Source organism: Perognathus longimembris, chromosome 10 (genome assembly GCF_023159225.1).
Source record: "Perognathus longimembris pacificus isolate PPM17 chromosome 10, ASM2315922v1, whole genome shotgun sequence".
NCBI classification, from domain to species: Eukaryota; Metazoa; Chordata; class Mammalia; order Rodentia; family Heteromyidae; genus Perognathus; species Perognathus longimembris.
This window is the reverse complement of record NC_063170.1, coordinates 36,322,319-36,338,543: the sequence shown is the minus strand read 5'-3', so window position 1 is coordinate 36,338,543 and position 16,225 is coordinate 36,322,319. Positions and strand designations below refer to the sequence as shown.

The following is a 16,225-nucleotide window of genomic DNA, read 5'->3' as shown; positions in this document are numbered from 1 at the left end:
CGTGTTCATCCCCTGCCCTCAGGTCACATGTGAAAGAGTAAAGTCAGTCCCTGACTCTTACAGTTGTGCAGTGTTCTGTGTGGAATAAGAAAACTAGAATCATGACTCCTAACTCTATTCTTTCATGTTTGGAAAGAGTTATGTTTTTTCCCCTCTTTTGGTGTCTCTTTAATAAATATGTTGTCATTATTTGTCTGGGGAAGTGGCACTTTGGGCCACCTCTCAACCTTCTCCGTGATTTATGTTGCAAACGATTTCTCTGTCCCCTGTCTGTTGCTGTACTCTCTCGTCGACTGAATCCTACTCTTGTGTATCAGTGAAGATGTGCTGGAGACAGTTTTTGTTTTTATTACTCAATTATATGTGTATTTCAGTGAAATGTCAACCCATCAACAGAGGATGATGTTAAAAATTATCCAAATAAATAGTTTTCTATTCCTTTTAATCTGATCTAGTCCCATCAGTTGACTGACAGTAAGATTGCCTGTGGTTAAAACTCGGAAGTGTTCTGTTCCCTCCTGCCTTGTAACAGGCATTACTGTTCACAGTTCCCTTGGGGGAACATTGTGCCCATATTTATTTTTGTAGAAACAGCAGCAAATGTCTTAAGCCTTGTCTCTTCTTGTTTGATCCCCAGAATTGTACCTGTTGTTTCTTCTCAGTTGACCCCAAACCAGGCAATGTGATCTTTGCCTAGCCTATCATCCCTATCACCCTAGAAAACAGAATGAAGGCTAGCCAATCCCACTAGGTATGGCCTTTCTTCGCATGTCTGCAACTGTTCAGTGTAAGAGCTCTGCCAACATAACATCGTTTTCATTATGTTTCCATCGAGTGGCAGACAGGTCTGCCTCAGAGCCAGATGATTCCCTAGGCTCAAGTATGCTAGACCCAAGAATTCTGAAGGAGAGAATGGATGTGTGAGTGTGAAAGTGTGTGTGTGTGTGTGTGTGTGTGTGTGTGTGTGTGTGTTATCAGGGAGGCAGAAGGGCAAAAGCAGCTTCTCTGAATATACCAAGAATTATTCTGGGCCTGACCTGGGACATGCCTGTCTCTCTCCTACAAGACCCCAGCACTCCTAGCTGGGAACCATAAAGCTTTGACTAGGTCACTCCAGTCCCATAATTCATGAAATGAAAGGACCTACTGCTCTGTATTCACAGAGGGGTCCGATCAAACCCAGCTAAGTGTGCCCACCATTTTTAACAGCATCATCTCATAGACTGTGTGCTCTGTGGACAAGGCCATTTCTATAAAGGCTCTTCCTATATCTCCTTTAGGAATTAATATCACCATCACTGGCATCTGCAGAGGAGAGTTTAGAGCATCCCCCACCGGGGCGGCCCTGCTGGATCTTTCATGGCTTCAGCTACTACCCTTCCCTTCCCTTCCCTGAACCAGTGCCAGGCATACATCTCACGCAAGTTTCAGGTGTGGTAATCACTTCATCTGTCCTTGTCACAGCCCTGCATTGTATTGAGAAGAAAGTGGTCTCCTCCCCTGAGGACCCAGACCTCAGCCTGTTCTCCTGCCAAGCTGCACTGAGGTTAGAGCCTAAGCTGGAGATGGAGCTTTGCCAGCCAGGGTCTTAGCTCCTCTGCCAGCTTTCAGCAGCTGCTGAGCCGTGGGCAACTGATGGTGGAGGAGATGCTGCCTGTATACACAGGACTACTGAGGCCAGAGAAGACATGCCTCTTTCAGATGCACATCTTACAGAGAAGGATACAGCAGCTACAGGGCCCCCTATAAATCTTTTGTTGGTGGTGGTAGTTATGGGGCTTGAACAGAGCACTGTGCCTGAGCTTTTGTGCTCAAAGCTAGCACTCTGCCATTTTGAGCCTCAGCTCCACTTCCAGTTTTCTACTGGTTAATTGGAGCTAAGAGTCTCACAGACTTTCCTGCCCAGACTGGCTTTGAACTAGATCCTCAGATCTCAGCCTCCTGAGTAGCTAGGATAACAGTCGAGAGCTCCTATAAATCTAATTCTTTTTTTCCCCCAAATTGATTGTCAAAACAATTTTTTCCAGTTAGAGACTGTACCTTCCCCATGTGCTTACTTTCCCCTCCTTCACTGCTTACAAATGTTTCCCTAACACAGCTGTGAACAATGGGAGGGCTGCCCCAGGTCCTGTCCTATTAGATGGGACAAGTTCAAGGAAGCCTAGCTGTGAAAGCTAGGGCAAAATCAAGACTTCCCCAGTGCATCTTGCACTGAGCCATTCCCAGCTTGGGTGGTCTCAAGGAACATGACCCCTCTGTTGGGAAGTACTCACCCTGTTCAGGCTGCAGGCCAGGGTACCAAGATGACTGTGGCAGCCCACTCCCCCTGCACAGCAGGGTGTGTGTGTGCTTGTTGATCCATTTCCTCCTGGCCTGAGTGTGCTCCTGTGTGTGTGTGTGTGTGTGTGTGTGTGTGTGTGTGTGTGTGTGTTGTCACTCATTCCTTCCGTAGCTTTTCAGTGGCACCAATGGTCCTGATGATCACTTGGTACTTGTTTGTCTGGCCCCTGTTCCTAGACTGTCTCATCCTAGATACTGCTAAGGGTCCCACATAAACTCCCTTTAGACTAGCCAGGCTACGCACCCTGCCAAGCTTGGGGTTCAGGAGGTAAATTCTGCAAGTGGTCCTTTCCAAAAGGCCACCATTCTAGCCTTGGCAGAGCCCAGTACCTGTACAAAGGGTATTTGTAGAGGAAGTTACTGAGTTGTAGGTCTTAAGTATTTCATTCTAGAACTATGATGACCTCTTAACCACACCCCAGTTAGACTTGCCTTTAGTTGCACTCCATCAGTTCCTTGATAACCTGCGGAGAAGGCTACTCAGTTCACTGCTGAATCGGGCAGGAGCAAAGCCAATCCCCAGGCTGGACCCAAGGCCCATGTTATCTAACCTGTTCTGCCATTTTTATTGATCTAGGCAGGATTAAGGACATTGCACGACATTGGGCCAGAAATCCGGCGTGCTATATCCTGTGATTTGCAAGATGATGAGCCAGAAGAAACAAAACAAGAAGAAGATGTATTCAAAGTAATTATTCCACGCCTAGCTACACACTGGCCACCTCGAAGTAGTGGGACAGGGCTCTAGTTGGGGCAGTTATAATCCATAGAAGACTCCAGAGAATGCAGACAAGCCACAGGGTCTAGAAGAGCTTTCACATTGTGCCCTATCCAGACCCTCTCTAGTCACTAGCACCTCTTTTGAGATAGGCCAGCTCCTTCCCTGAACTTCTCTCTGCTCCTGATCTTCAGCTTCTGAGGAGCTTAAGATACTGGTCAGTGTGGAGGGACAACCTGGGTCCTTCTAGCAGCTGCCTACACTGCCCTCCTTCTCTGGACCAGTTCCTTGATCTGCCAGTCAACCCTCAGCCCCAAGCCTAGAGTGTATCTACTGCCCCACCTAGGGGCTGCCCGTCATCCCAACTGGGCATAAATCACCTTGGCTTAGAGCAACTGGAAGAATACACTTGAGTAACAGCAGAGAGTTTGCTCCCTAGCCCAAGAATCACTAACCTTCCTTGTTTCAGAGGGGCCAGAAGCCACGTGATACATTTACCTGACCACTGAGACATTCAGATTACTTCCCAGGGATCCTACGGAGCTTACCTAGAATTTACCTAGAATCATGTAGAAAAAAAAATTACCTAACATAGCTAGACTGCATCAAATACTTGTTAAATTACCTGGTGTTGTCTCCCATTATTTTGCAGAGAAATGGTGCCCTGCTTGGAAACCATGTCAATCATGTTAATAGTGATAGGAGAGATTCCCTTCAGCAGACCAATACCACCCACCGTCCCCTGCATGTCCAAAGGCCTTCAATTCCACCTGCAAGTGATACTGAGAAACCGCTGTTTCCTCCAGCAGGAAATTCGGTGTGTCATAACCATCATAACCATAATTCCATAGGAAAGCAAGTTCCCACCTCAACAAATGCCAATCTCAATAATGCCAATATGTCCAAAGCTGCCCATGGAAACCGGCCCAGCATTGGAAATCTTGAGCATGTGTCTGAAAATGGGCATCATTCCTCCCATAAGCATGACCAGGAGTTTCAAAGAAGGTCCAGTATTAAAAGGTAACCTTTAAAATGTCTTTATACTGGTAATATAGTGTCTGCCTATGTCAGATCTGCCCTGGGGAGCAAGGCGAGTCTCTCTCTGTGTGCCCTGGCATGTGGAGAAGGTTGTAAACATTTGCACTAGAACCTTTGAGTCCACCTGCCATCCAATACCCTGCTGGATGGAGGGTCTCTCAAGACAGCAGCCACAAAATCCACCCTTCTCAGTTATTCCAGTATAATGTGGGCCAGGAGTTAGTGACTTCTGTTTGTAAAGGACTAGAAAGCAAGTATTTTAGGTTTTGAGAACCACATATTATCTCTTGCATCCAGTCTACCCTACCGTTGCAGGGCAAAAGTAAGGAGAAACCATATTTAAGTGAACTGGTCCTCATATGTATCCCTATAAAGCTGTATGCACAGATGATGAAACTTGAACTTCATGTATTCACATAAGATGAAATTATTTTCTTCTTTTGATGATTTTTTTCAGTCCTTTATAAATATAAAAACTCTCCATACTACACAGGGCATACAAAAGCAGGTAGCAGCCCCTATTTTCCTAGCCCTATTCACATAGGTAACCTGTTATCTGCGCTTTAAATGCTGTTGAAAAATCTTTGACTTGTATCTTCTCCCTCCCATCTTAATGCCTTTCCTGGATAGAACCCGCTATTATGAAGCTTACATTAGGTATGTGATGATTGCCTCTGTTATTATGTTCTGTCCTGTTACCAACTTGCCTCTCTGATTGCTGAGAATATAACTATTTTTTGGAGCCAGGTAGTTTGATTGGTTTTCACACTTCATGGCTGTGTCCTCCGGGGTCAGAGGTCATTGCTTCTTTCTAACAAAAGAGCCCTCTCCATCCATATCTTTGCAGACTCTTTTGCCATCCTAGAACTGGTGGGCATGTCTCAGGCCCACTGTTGGCAGCCTGGCTGTGGAGCTGGGCAGCTCAGGATGCTTTGGAAGGTCCAGGATTTTTGTTCCTGCTTCAGAAGAGCATGGCCCTGTGGTCCCCAACATGTGTGTAGTGTATTCCATTGCCTGTGTTATACCAGAGGTCAAATTGTGGGCAGAAATGATTTTTTGTTTGAAACAAGGCTGAGTACATCTTTTGGCTTTATTCCTGAGAAGGCCAGGAGCCCCTGAGGTATGCTGAGGAAGCAGGCTCCTCCTTTGGAAAGAAGGCTGATGGCACTGGGCCCGCTGGCTCGCCTGAGGCCCAAGTCCAGGGAACTTGTTTCAGGGAGATAATGTGCCAGTCCTGGGACAAGACGGCTTTTGGCCTCCAGGAGCTATTTCCCATGAGTACCTCCTGTGGTGCAGTATCCAGAGCTCCTTGGCCAGCCAGCTTTGATCATGGAAGAGGCTCTCTGTTCCAGATTCTGAGGTCACCTTGGATGGAGCTGGGGCAAAGGTGTGATTGGTGAGAGGAAAGCAGAGTCTTTTCCCAGAACTGCTGACTACTGTGTGTAGTGTTCCAGGTCCTTCTTGCTGTTCTCCAAATTAGATTTGTGCTTTAGGCCCCAAGGCTTCTGGACAAAATGGCTTGGCCAAGCATTGCTCAGGATACTTACAGACACCCCCAGCATTATTGCCAGGGGCCTGCACGAGTCTCATGGTGTTGAGGGAGAGGCAGAATCCCCTTGGAGGGCTGTGCGCCATCCCCACCCCGCAGGCTCTCAGTTCTCTCTCCTAACCACAGGTCTGACTCAGGAGATGAGCAGCTCCCAACCATCTGCCGGGAAGATCCAGAGATACATGGCTACTTCAGGGACCCACGCTGCTTGGGGGAGCAGGAATATTTCAGTAGTGAGGAGTACTGTGAAGATGACAGCTCTCCTACCTGGAGCAGGTGAGGGAATCAAGAGCTGAAGCCTCCCCTCGATCCCTCAGTCTGCTCAGGGAGCCAGGGTTTCCTCTGGAAAGCAAATTAGGAGCCCAAGCTCCAGGCCAGGGGCAATGGAGGCTGTGTTCTCATATCTGCTGCCTTATTAAGTGCCTCTGAGACCCTTTGTTGTGCCAAGTTGCAAGACCACCCCCAAGAAGACCACCAAGATTCAGACACTCCGAAATGCAAAAGCAAGGCAAGGGTTTATTGAACGAGCTGCCAACTCGGGCCTCGTCCTACCCACCGACACAGCGGAGGTTAGGAGGAAGCCCCGAGCTGTGATTACACAGGGCTTATAAAGGCAAAGAACAAGGTTACAACCATCAGCTGTGCAAGCAAGATTAGAACACAGGTACAAATCTGATTGGCTCGGGGTTCGATTCTAAAATGGGGTTCACGTGGTGGGGCCTGACTTCAAGGTCTGGCACCTCATTTCCCCCTTTTTCTTTTTGGTACCTTGGGAGCCAATCATGGCTCCATTCTGTCCATTTCAATGGCTTGCATGTCTAGGGGATGATATAGAGGTAAGGCATGGGCCAGTAGGACCCAATGTAGTAACCAAAGGGCCTGTCACCATTTCTTACAAGAATATTCTCTGTACCTCTGTTCTGCATGTCTCTAGTTTATCCTGCCTCATCTTCCCAAAAACAACTCTGGTCCCTTGATTTTAAAGGGGGGCTGATGGGTGAAGACCATCCATCTTCTGTAATTTCTTCAGGCTGACTCAGGGGCGTAGACCTTACCTAGCCAGGAACCTATAACCTTAGTCTCAGTCTAACTTTCTTTTCTTGAGACGAAGGCAAAGCGGCTGAGTTGGGTGCTTGGAGACCTCCCATGTTCCATCACGGTAGTTGTCATCCAGGGCAAAGGGGTCAGCTGGCCTGGCGTGGAAGCAATGAACCCAAGTGGCGATGCCGTCTAGGGTCCCTTCCACCGTGGTTAATCTGTTGATTGGGGGCATTGGCAAGCTGACAGGCCTTTAACAGATCTCAATAAGGACACAACACAATCTCAGGTCTACAAGCTTTCTTTCCTAAACAGATGTATCAGCTTAAAATTCTTACTGCCAGTCAGGGCTTTGAGTAAATGCGGGGGGTGAGATTTTAATCTATCCTCTCATTTGACAAACTTACCCTTACTAACCACTATCACAGATGACAGGCAAATTCCTGCCCAGTAGACAGACATGGGCATTGGAAAGGCATGCTTATGAACCATTCTTCTAGGACTTCCCGGCTTTAACTTTTGAAAGGCCAACAGTAGTGACTCTAGGATCTGACACCATCTCTGCCATCCAAGCAGTGGCTTACTGCCTCTGGATGCTCCATCACTTTTGTCCCAGGAGGAGTGACTTTCGACTTGGACTCAGGGCCTGAGTGCTGTCCCTCAGCTCTCCAGCTCAAGACTAGCACCGTACCACTTTTGAGCTCCACACCACTCCGTTCCCAGCACTCTGCTGGCTGATTAGAGACAAGTCTCTCACAGGGACCTTTCTTTGCCCGGGCTGGCTTCGAACCGCAGATTCAGATCAGTGAGTCTTATAAGAGGCCACTTTACTCCAATTAGAAGCAACAAGGTGGTCCACACAGAAGTAGTTTTTAAGCATGCTGTCTTACCTGGAACTTATTAAGGGTCAGTAGTAGATCTCGACAAACTTGTAGGAATCACCTGTGCTTCTCTGTGGGCCTGCTGGAAACTGTTACAAAAAACCTACAAAGAAGCTGGAATGGCAATTAAACATTTTGGTAGCCATAATTCTCCTTTTCTCACTTTGCAATAATTATTTAGGACAATTTTACTTCCAAATTTCTTCCAAAAGGCTACAAAAACAAAACAATTAATAATTCTCCTTTTCTCACTTTGCAATAATTATTTAGGACAATTTTACTTCCAAATTTCTTCCAAAAGGCTACAAAAATAAAACAATTAATACAAAAGGAGGAAAACGCACAGGCCTAAGAAAAGCTACGAGTTGGAGCTCTCCCAAGCTAGCCCACAACCTCCTACAAGGGTGCAGAAGGAATGGACCCGAGTTGGCCCACAACCTCCTGCAAGAAGGAGTGGACCCGAGTTGGCCCACAACCTCCTGCAAGGGTGCAGAAGGAGTGGACCCGAGTACAAGGTGGGCGGGTTGAGTCTCGTTTAGGAGGCCCTCCTGGTCAGTTCCGGCCAAAAACCAAACTGACTCGCGCCCTACAAGTATAAGCAAAAGCAAAACAGACAGACAAATTACAGGACAAGACAAATGAACAGTGCTGTTTTCTTACCTTCGGAGTCTGGGATCTCGGGGTCTCTGGGGCTATCCCGGACGAGCCCCCAAATGTTGTGCCAAGTTGCAAGACCACCCCCAAGAAGACCACCAAGATTCAGACACTCCGAAATGCAAAAGCAAGGCAAGGGTTTATTGAACGAGCTGCCAACTCGGGCCTCGTCCTACCCACCGACACAGCGGAGGTTAGGAGGAAGCCCCGAGCTGTGATTACACAGGGCTTATAAAGGCAAAGAACAAGGTTACAACCATCAGCTGTGCAAGCAAGATTAGAACACAGGTACAAATCTGATTGGCTCGGGGTTCGATTCTAAAATGGGGTTCACGTGGTGGGGCCTGACTTCAAGGTCTGGCACCTCACCTTCAGTAAGAGTTCTCTGAACTTGTGGATTGGGCCTTCTGGGCCTTCTTTGTGTGTGTGTGGTGTGGGGGAAAGAGGTGGTTGTTAGTCATGGGGCTTGAACTCAGGGGCTGGGCGCTGTCTCTGAGCTTTTTCACTCAAGGCTAGCTAACACTCTACCACTTTGAGCCATATGACCACTTCTGGTTTTCTGGTGGTTAATTGGAGGTAAGAGTCTCATAGACTTTCCTGCCCAGGTTGGCATTGAAGCAGATCCTCAGATCTCAGGTTCCTGAGTAGCTAGGATGACAGTCATGAGCCACCAGCACCAGGCCTTTAAAAAACAAAAATCAGATCCCCATCTTCTGAGACATGAGAGGGTTTTTGTTATTGTTGTTGTTTAAACTAGGGAGATAAAACCTGAGTTCAGCTGGGGTCAAAATGCACAGGCCCTGCCCCCTGCTCCCATCAAGGTACTTCTGCTGAGAATGAGAGGCCAAGAGGTCAACAGAATCATATATCACCACTTCACCATAACCTGAGGCCCCCTCACCCCCAAGTGACCCCAATGACCCCCCCCCCAGGAGTGAACTAAATTCACTTCCACTTAGGTGGTCCTTCCCTCTACCTCTCTCAAACACCTGAATTTCACAACTACAGATTGGTAGCTAAATGGACCACAGGGGCTTGCTACACAATGTCCATGTCCACTGCTAAGAGTCCCTTCACTATCCCTGTGAGCCTCATTTAACTCTCCATTTTCCCCCTACAATTGAAATGTGCCCCTGCCACCAGAAATAAAAAGAGAAACCCACCCAGGGGCCCACTGCTTGTTCCTCGCTAGCCTGGGTCCTTTCTGCTTTTCAGCCTGCATTTAGTAGGTGTGATGATGGTATTTCCCGTGCTCTTTGGGAGCAGGACCTGTGTCCCTGTGAGCAGCCTGGCAGAGGGCAGACTCTCAGGCAGGAGCCTCCAAAAGATGTCGTTCAAGCTGACAGGCTTCACATACCCTGTGATTGCATCTGCCCTGGGCCTGAAGCTGACCCAGAAATGACCAGCACAGCACTCACCATAGGCCTCTATCCTTGAGCATTCTTATGCTCTACATCTAGAATCCTCCTTGAAATACATCTGTCTTGTTCTCCACTAATCCTACTGAATGCATGGGGGGCTGGGGGGCTCCCTGGGAGTTTGCAGACTTGTTACCCATAATCTCACATGTACCTTCTCTTTGGCCCTCTCTGACCACCAGGCAAAACTACAGCTACTACAACAGGTACCAAGGTAGCACCATGGACTTTGAAAGGCCCCGAGGCTACCATCACCCCCAAGGCTACTTGGATGACGATGACTTTCCCATTGGCTATGACTCACGGAGATCTCCAAGACGACGCCTACTACCTCCCACCCCAACATGTAAGGCTAGATTTCTTTCTTGTTTGGGGTGAAGCCTTCCAGATAACATGCCTATCTCCCCACCCCACAGAGGCATATGGTAGATTAATTTGTCATGCCATGTGAACTCTTCAAGACCATTCCCCTAGATGGGCAGTGCATCACTTTCCTTTCCCTGATAGCCTGGTGCCCTGTAATGGAGTAAAATCCATTTCAGCACTGTTATTGGCTCTCTAAGAGCATAAATAGAGTCACTTTGTGGCCCTAAAATTTCCCCATACACTCATCTGAGAAGGGGCTTTTTGTGGGTATAGTAGTTACCTTTGATCCTGGGTGTATCCGGAAAGATAGGAAAGACATAGTGTACTTTTTTTTTTTTTTTTTTTGGCCAGTCCTGGGCCTTGAACTCAGGGCCTGAGTACTATCCCTGGCTTCTTTTTGCTCAAGGCTAGCACTCTGTCACTTGAGCTACAGCGCCACTTCTGGCCGTTTTCTATATATGTGGTGCTAAGGAATTGAACCCAGGGCTTCATGTATACAAGGCAAGCACTCTTGACACTAGGCCTTGTTCCCAGCCCCTCATAGTGTACTTTTGTTGTTGTTCTTCCATGATGAAGAAATCAAGCCTCTGAGGAGAAGGATGAGCTCAGGTCTAAGCCAGGTGTGCCCCCCAGGCCTGTCTTACAAACCCCTGCCTCTCCGGAGCCCTTGAGGAGCTTAGTTTCCAACTCTCATTTATCCCCAATGGGGCTTATCCTTCCATCCTGCTTTCCTCCCTTTCTTTCATCTTTGCCTCAGGTATTTCAGGATCCTGAGCTTATAGGACAGATTTTGGCCCTGGAGGGTACTTCTAGGATAGGCACTCTCCTGGGACCAGAGGCTCTTTCCTGCTGGGGGGTAGGGGGTGGGGCTCTCCTGCCTTCCTCCAAGTTATAACTAACACTGTCAGATCCTGGTCATATTAAGCAAGGAACTCAGGGCAGGGATAGACAGCTACAGCTGTAGTTCCTGCCAGTTGCTCCTGGCTGGGTAGTTAAATTCTGCATTCGTGGACATTTTGGTGATGATTAAAGAACATTCATTTCTGATGTCTCTGGAGAATGAAGCTTAATTTTGAGCAGGGCTCTAATCTGCACCCAAAAACAGCCCAAGGTAGAGTGGCTGCTGAATCTGCCCACCATCCACACAATAGAAAGTGGGGTCCCTGGGGCCCTGTGACTGACTCCAGCTGTCCTGGCCTGCAGGGTTGTGGAATCAGACCCCATTTCCATAGTTAATATTTAATTGGTCAGCCTTAAATGCTTACTACTGAATGGAGCCATTCCATTTCCCATAAATATTAGATAAAAGAGGTGCAGATTAAGACCAGGGAGGCCCCCTGCCTTTGTAGTCCCCACCCCCTTTCTGCCACCATCCTCAACCCAGCCAGTACTAGATCCTGGCTGGGTAAAAACAGTCACCTGCTTCATCTGGAAGGGGATTAGCTTTGCTATGGGGCAGCTCAGAGCACATGCAGGAGAATACTTAACTGTGGTCTAAATGTCCTCAGCCACAGTGGACAACTGCATCTTCCAGAGACCACTGGAAGAGATTGCCAGATGAGGGGGCCTGGAGACTGTTCAAGATAAATAAATAGAAAAAAAACCACTATGCTTGTGGGAGGCAGTGTTGTTTCCTGGCTCTGAACCCCTGGTTGGCCCCCAGATCTTAGTTCCTAGACCTGACACTGGCAAGGAAAGCGTGTGCTCTGTAGCAAGCTGGGTGGCCCCTGGGAGGAGATGTTTTGAGAAAGGCAGCTGTCTGTTTCACATGGGCACCACCTGGGAGGTGTGCTGGGCATGGCCAGCCTAGGGCACAATCTGGATCCTTGTTCACAGCTTCGTGTGCAGCTCCAGGAGGCTCTCAGGGGCAGGCCCTGGTAGTCCCCAGGGCAGGAACTCTGATATTCCCCAGGCTTAGGGAGTTTTTTGGTGCTAGGTAATGTACTGTGAACTTAGACAGCAGAGAACAAGGAAGAAAAAGTTGAAATAAAATAGCTGCCGCCTTGTAAAGTGCAGGTAGGATGCGCTGAAGCCAACCCTTGTAAGGGTAAAGGGGAACTTTCAGGAGGAAAAGCCTCTGGCTCTGACAAAGGGCCCCAGAACTCAGACTGATGCCCTGAGCTTCTGTCCTGTGAAGCTGATAGTTGTGTATTCTCTTGTCATCCTCACTCTGTGAGGACGGCTGTCAGCAGAAGGTATGTGCTTTCAGCTGCTCTTTGCTTCTTCAGTGCTAGGAGGCTTTGTGTAAGCAAAGAAAAAGAGCAGAAAGGCAAACTCAACAATCCAACAGGTTTTATTTGGGAAGAAAACATGGGAAGGGCAACCAAGTCTCCTTCAGTCCAACTGAAGAGGAAATGGTGTCTCAAAAAGTGAATTCATAGAGAAGGGAAAGAAAAACAGGGCGTAAGCTATCACAAGAAATGTACACACTGCCCTACTATGTAACTGTACCCTTTTTGCACAACACCTTGTCAAAAAAATTTGTGTTCAATTAATAAATTAATTAAATTTTAAAAAGTGAATTAAGACAGGGCAGATAGAAGTGGGGTGAGATAGAGGCAGAATACAAGAGCAATCTTACCTTGAGTAGAGAGTTTCAGGGTTTCAACAGCATCTGTGTCTGCCAGGGGCATCAGCATCAGACGTGGCCTTAGTCGCATGCTGTCTTCTAAGACCATCAGGTGTATTTGCTCAGAGGAAAGGGGAGGGGAGCAAGGACAGTTAGTTCTGAGATATGACTGTCAGGGGGAAAGGTGATTGCTTTCATTTTTTTATTTCCTATCACTTGGTCTTTCCCAGCAGAAGAGTTTACTTGTTGTCTGGTTGGGCTGTGAAGACAAGAAGAATCCTTCCCTTTAAAACATACTCACAGAGCACCAGAAACACTTGTTATGTGTAAGGAAAAAAAAAGATATAGTTAGGAAATGTGAGATTGTAGAGCAACCCTTGTCCTTGTTCCCTGTGATATGTCTATGGATTCAGACTCCGATCAGTGTCCTCTAGGCTGTCTGAAAACAGGCAAACATTTAAAAGTAATTAATTTGCACTTAAAAAAGAGAATATGTCCTAGTGGCAAGAGTGCTTGCCTTGTATACATGAGGCCCTGGGTTCGATTCCTCAGCACCATATATACAGAAAATGGCCAGAAGTGGCGCTGTGGCTCAAGCGGCAGAGTGCTAGCCTTGAGCAAAAAAGAAGCCAGGGACAGTACTCAGGCCCTGAGTTCACCGCCTAGGACTGGCCAAAAGAAAAAAAAAAGCTCTCAGTGGGGCACCAGTGACTCACACCAGCTACTTAGGAGGCCAAGAATGGGAGGTTAGTAGTTCAAGACCAGTGTGGGCATACATTAAAACTCTTTCAACCAATAGGTGGGAATAGTGGCACACCTCAGTTCCAGGCCAGCCCAAACAGAAGTCCACAGGATTATATCTCAGTGGAAGAGACTAGGAAGTGAAATCAAAGTCCAGGTATAAGCCTAGGCAGAAATCAAGACCCTCTCTTAAAATAGTCAATGCAAAAAAAAAAAGGGGGCCTGGAGGCATGGTTAGTGCTAGAGCCCTGCCTAAGCAAGCACAATGCCTGGAGTACAGATAGTAGTAGTGTCAAAAACAGAAATCTTTCGGGTAAGATGCTTCCTTTGTCCTTTCCCCACCTCATACTTTCCCTGAGTTGAGGGTCCTCACTACATAATTCCTTCTGTCATTCCATCTTTTGGATATACTGACTCCTAAGATGGTGCCCGGGGGCTTGCTCAGCATGCACAACGTGTGCTTTCACTTCTCAGCCCTTGCTCAGCATGCTCGATGTTCTTTCACTTCTCAGCCCATCGGAGATCCTCTTTCAATTTCGAGTGCCTGCGCAGACAGAGCAGCCAGGAGGAGGTCCCACTGTCACCTGCGCTCCCCCACCGTGCTGCTCTGCCTCTGCACCTGATGCAGCAGCAGGTAAGCTGCCCTGCCTCTGCCTCTGCCCAGGCCCTGCCAGGTGTGGGCCCTACCCCTTGGCTGCTGGCACCTAGAGGGAAGGAGGGAACTTTCACCTCCAGTTTGGTCCAGGTCTTGGAACAGCCCTCCTAATTATATCTTCCAGCCCTCAGTTCTCAGGAGCTCCACAGGAGAAGTAGTGACCAGCTTCTAAACCCTTTTCTCCCCATGCCCTTTCCAGAGGTGAGGACAGGTCTTTAATATGATGCAAGCCGCAGACTCCTAATGATTGCTGCTGTGCTTTCTTTGTTCTGGGAAGAGAAGTCGTTCATCCCGCCACTCTGCTCACAGGCTCTGTGTATGGGCCTCGTGGTCTTCAGAATGAGTCAGAGGAGCCATCTGCCCATGAGAGGGGTGGCTGGGTGCGAGGCAGCCGGTGACCCAGAGCCCACTCACCCAGGGCTCTGCCTCAGGATAAGAAGATGGCTTATTTTCTGTTCTTAAAAATTTTTTTATTAGGGGCTGGGGATATGGCCTAGTGGCAAGAGTGCTCGCCTCGTATACAGAAGGTCCTAGGTTCAATTCCCCAGCACCACATATACAGAAAATGGCCAGAAGTGGCGCTGTGGCTCAAGTGGCAGAGTGCTAGCCTTGAGCAAAAAGAAGCCAGGGACAGTGCTCAGGCCCTGAGTCCAAAGCCCTGGACTGGCCTAAAAAAAAATTTTTTTTTATTATTTTTAAGTACTTACACCAAGGAGATGCCATTTAACACAGTTTACGAATACAGTGCTTACCATGCACCTCTTTCAACACTCTCACGCATCCCTCCCAACCTACTGCTTACTTTCACTTTTGGAAATTCTTGACAGCATCCTCCCCCCTCCTTCATTTGTCCAGCCCTCGTCCCATGTCCCCTCCCCACCCCTTTCAGGTGCCCATTTCCTGGTGTTCATCTGCTTTTGCCTTGCTAAGAAATTACACTATTTGAGATCTCTCTTGAATCTACCATATTTCAGTTAATATATTAGATGATATGCAAGTGTTTACAAATATATTAACTGAAATTTGCTTCTTTTTCTTTCTGAAACTATCTAATCAGAAATGCTGTCTGTGTTTGCTGGGTCTGGCGCATGGTGAAGGAGAACGCCATGCATCAGCACACGGCCAGTCGAGTGGCAAGCCAAGTCTCTGCAAGGTTCCTAGAAACATAAAGACTCAGTGGCTGTGTCAGATTTTCTATTCAGATCTCTCTTCCAGTTTGTTATTTCTCTGCTGAAGGGGGTGGAGGAGAGAGAGGGAGAGAGAGAGAGAGAGAGAGAGAGAGAGAGAGAGAGAGAGAGAGAGAGAGAGAGAACACTAGGGTTTAAAACTTATGTCCTCAAGCTCTCCACTCAGCTTTTTCACTCATGGCTGGCATTCTCTTACTTGAACCACATCGGAAGTTCTGGCCTTTTCTGGTTAACCGGACATGAGTCTCACAGATTTGTCTGCCAGGGATAGCTTTGAACCTCTATCCTCAGATCTCAGCCTCCTGAGTGGCTAGGATCACAGGCCTGAATCACTGTACCTGACTCTGCCCAGGCTAACAGAGGCCATGAGTTAAGCAGGCATAAAGGTCTTTTTTTTAAAAATCAGTCATGGGGCTTGAACTCTGGGCCTGGGCACTGTCCCTTAGCTCTTCAGCCTTACAGCGCCACTTCCAGTTTTCTGGTAGTTAATTGGAGATAAGAGTCTAACAGACTTTCTGCCTGGGCTGGCTTTGAACCTCAATCCTCAGATCTCAGCCTCCGAAGTGGGTAGGATTACAGGTGTGAGCCACTAGTGCCCAGCAGGCATAGAGGTCTTTATGGGGCACATGCACCCACTCCCCAGTCCCAGATGCCTCCCCACCCCTGCCCTGGGATGATCATCACTTTGTATTTGGCTGTGGATATGAGCTGTTGGCACAGACAGACCTCGACCTCCTCTCTGCGGAGTGGGTATCCTGAGGTGTATCTGCCGTAGTGGAAGTGTGGGAAGCAGGGCTCATGCAAATACAGGATATCCCACACTAAAGTGAAGAGATCCAGATGTTTCCCTGCATGAACTGGAATCCTCTGTTTCCCCTGAACGTCCTTTCTTATTGAAACCCAGAATTTCCTGGGTGGTATATTCATACACCAGCTTGCTCACTTTCCTGACCTTCCATCATTTTGAAGCAACTGTAGGATTTAGTCCATGAAAATTCCATGCACACAGTTCTAGGAAATGCATTTTGGCTTTGGGGGTGGGGGGTGGGGAAAGGAAACTATTGGGAAACC

The 16,225-nt window shown here is 47.9% G+C and overlaps 1 protein-coding gene across 5 annotated transcripts in view; it reads left to right on the top strand.

Annotated features, from left to right (window-relative positions):
• Positions 1-16,225, top strand: part of Cacna1d (calcium voltage-gated channel subunit alpha1 D) — a 329,930-nt gene that overhangs the window by 309,903 nt on the left and 3,802 nt on the right. For all 5 annotated transcript variants that reach the window (XM_048355818.1, XM_048355817.1, XM_048355821.1 and 2 more), the window contains 5 exons: positions 2,918-3,028; positions 3,711-4,078; positions 5,772-5,921; positions 9,819-9,982; positions 13,825-13,946. In XM_048355818.1, coding sequence (XP_048211775.1) covers positions 2,918-3,028; positions 3,711-4,078; positions 5,772-5,921; positions 9,819-9,982; positions 13,825-13,946 — 915 coding nt within the window. The remainder of the gene's footprint in view (positions 1-2,917; positions 3,029-3,710; positions 4,079-5,771; positions 5,922-9,818; positions 9,983-13,824; positions 13,947-16,225) is intronic.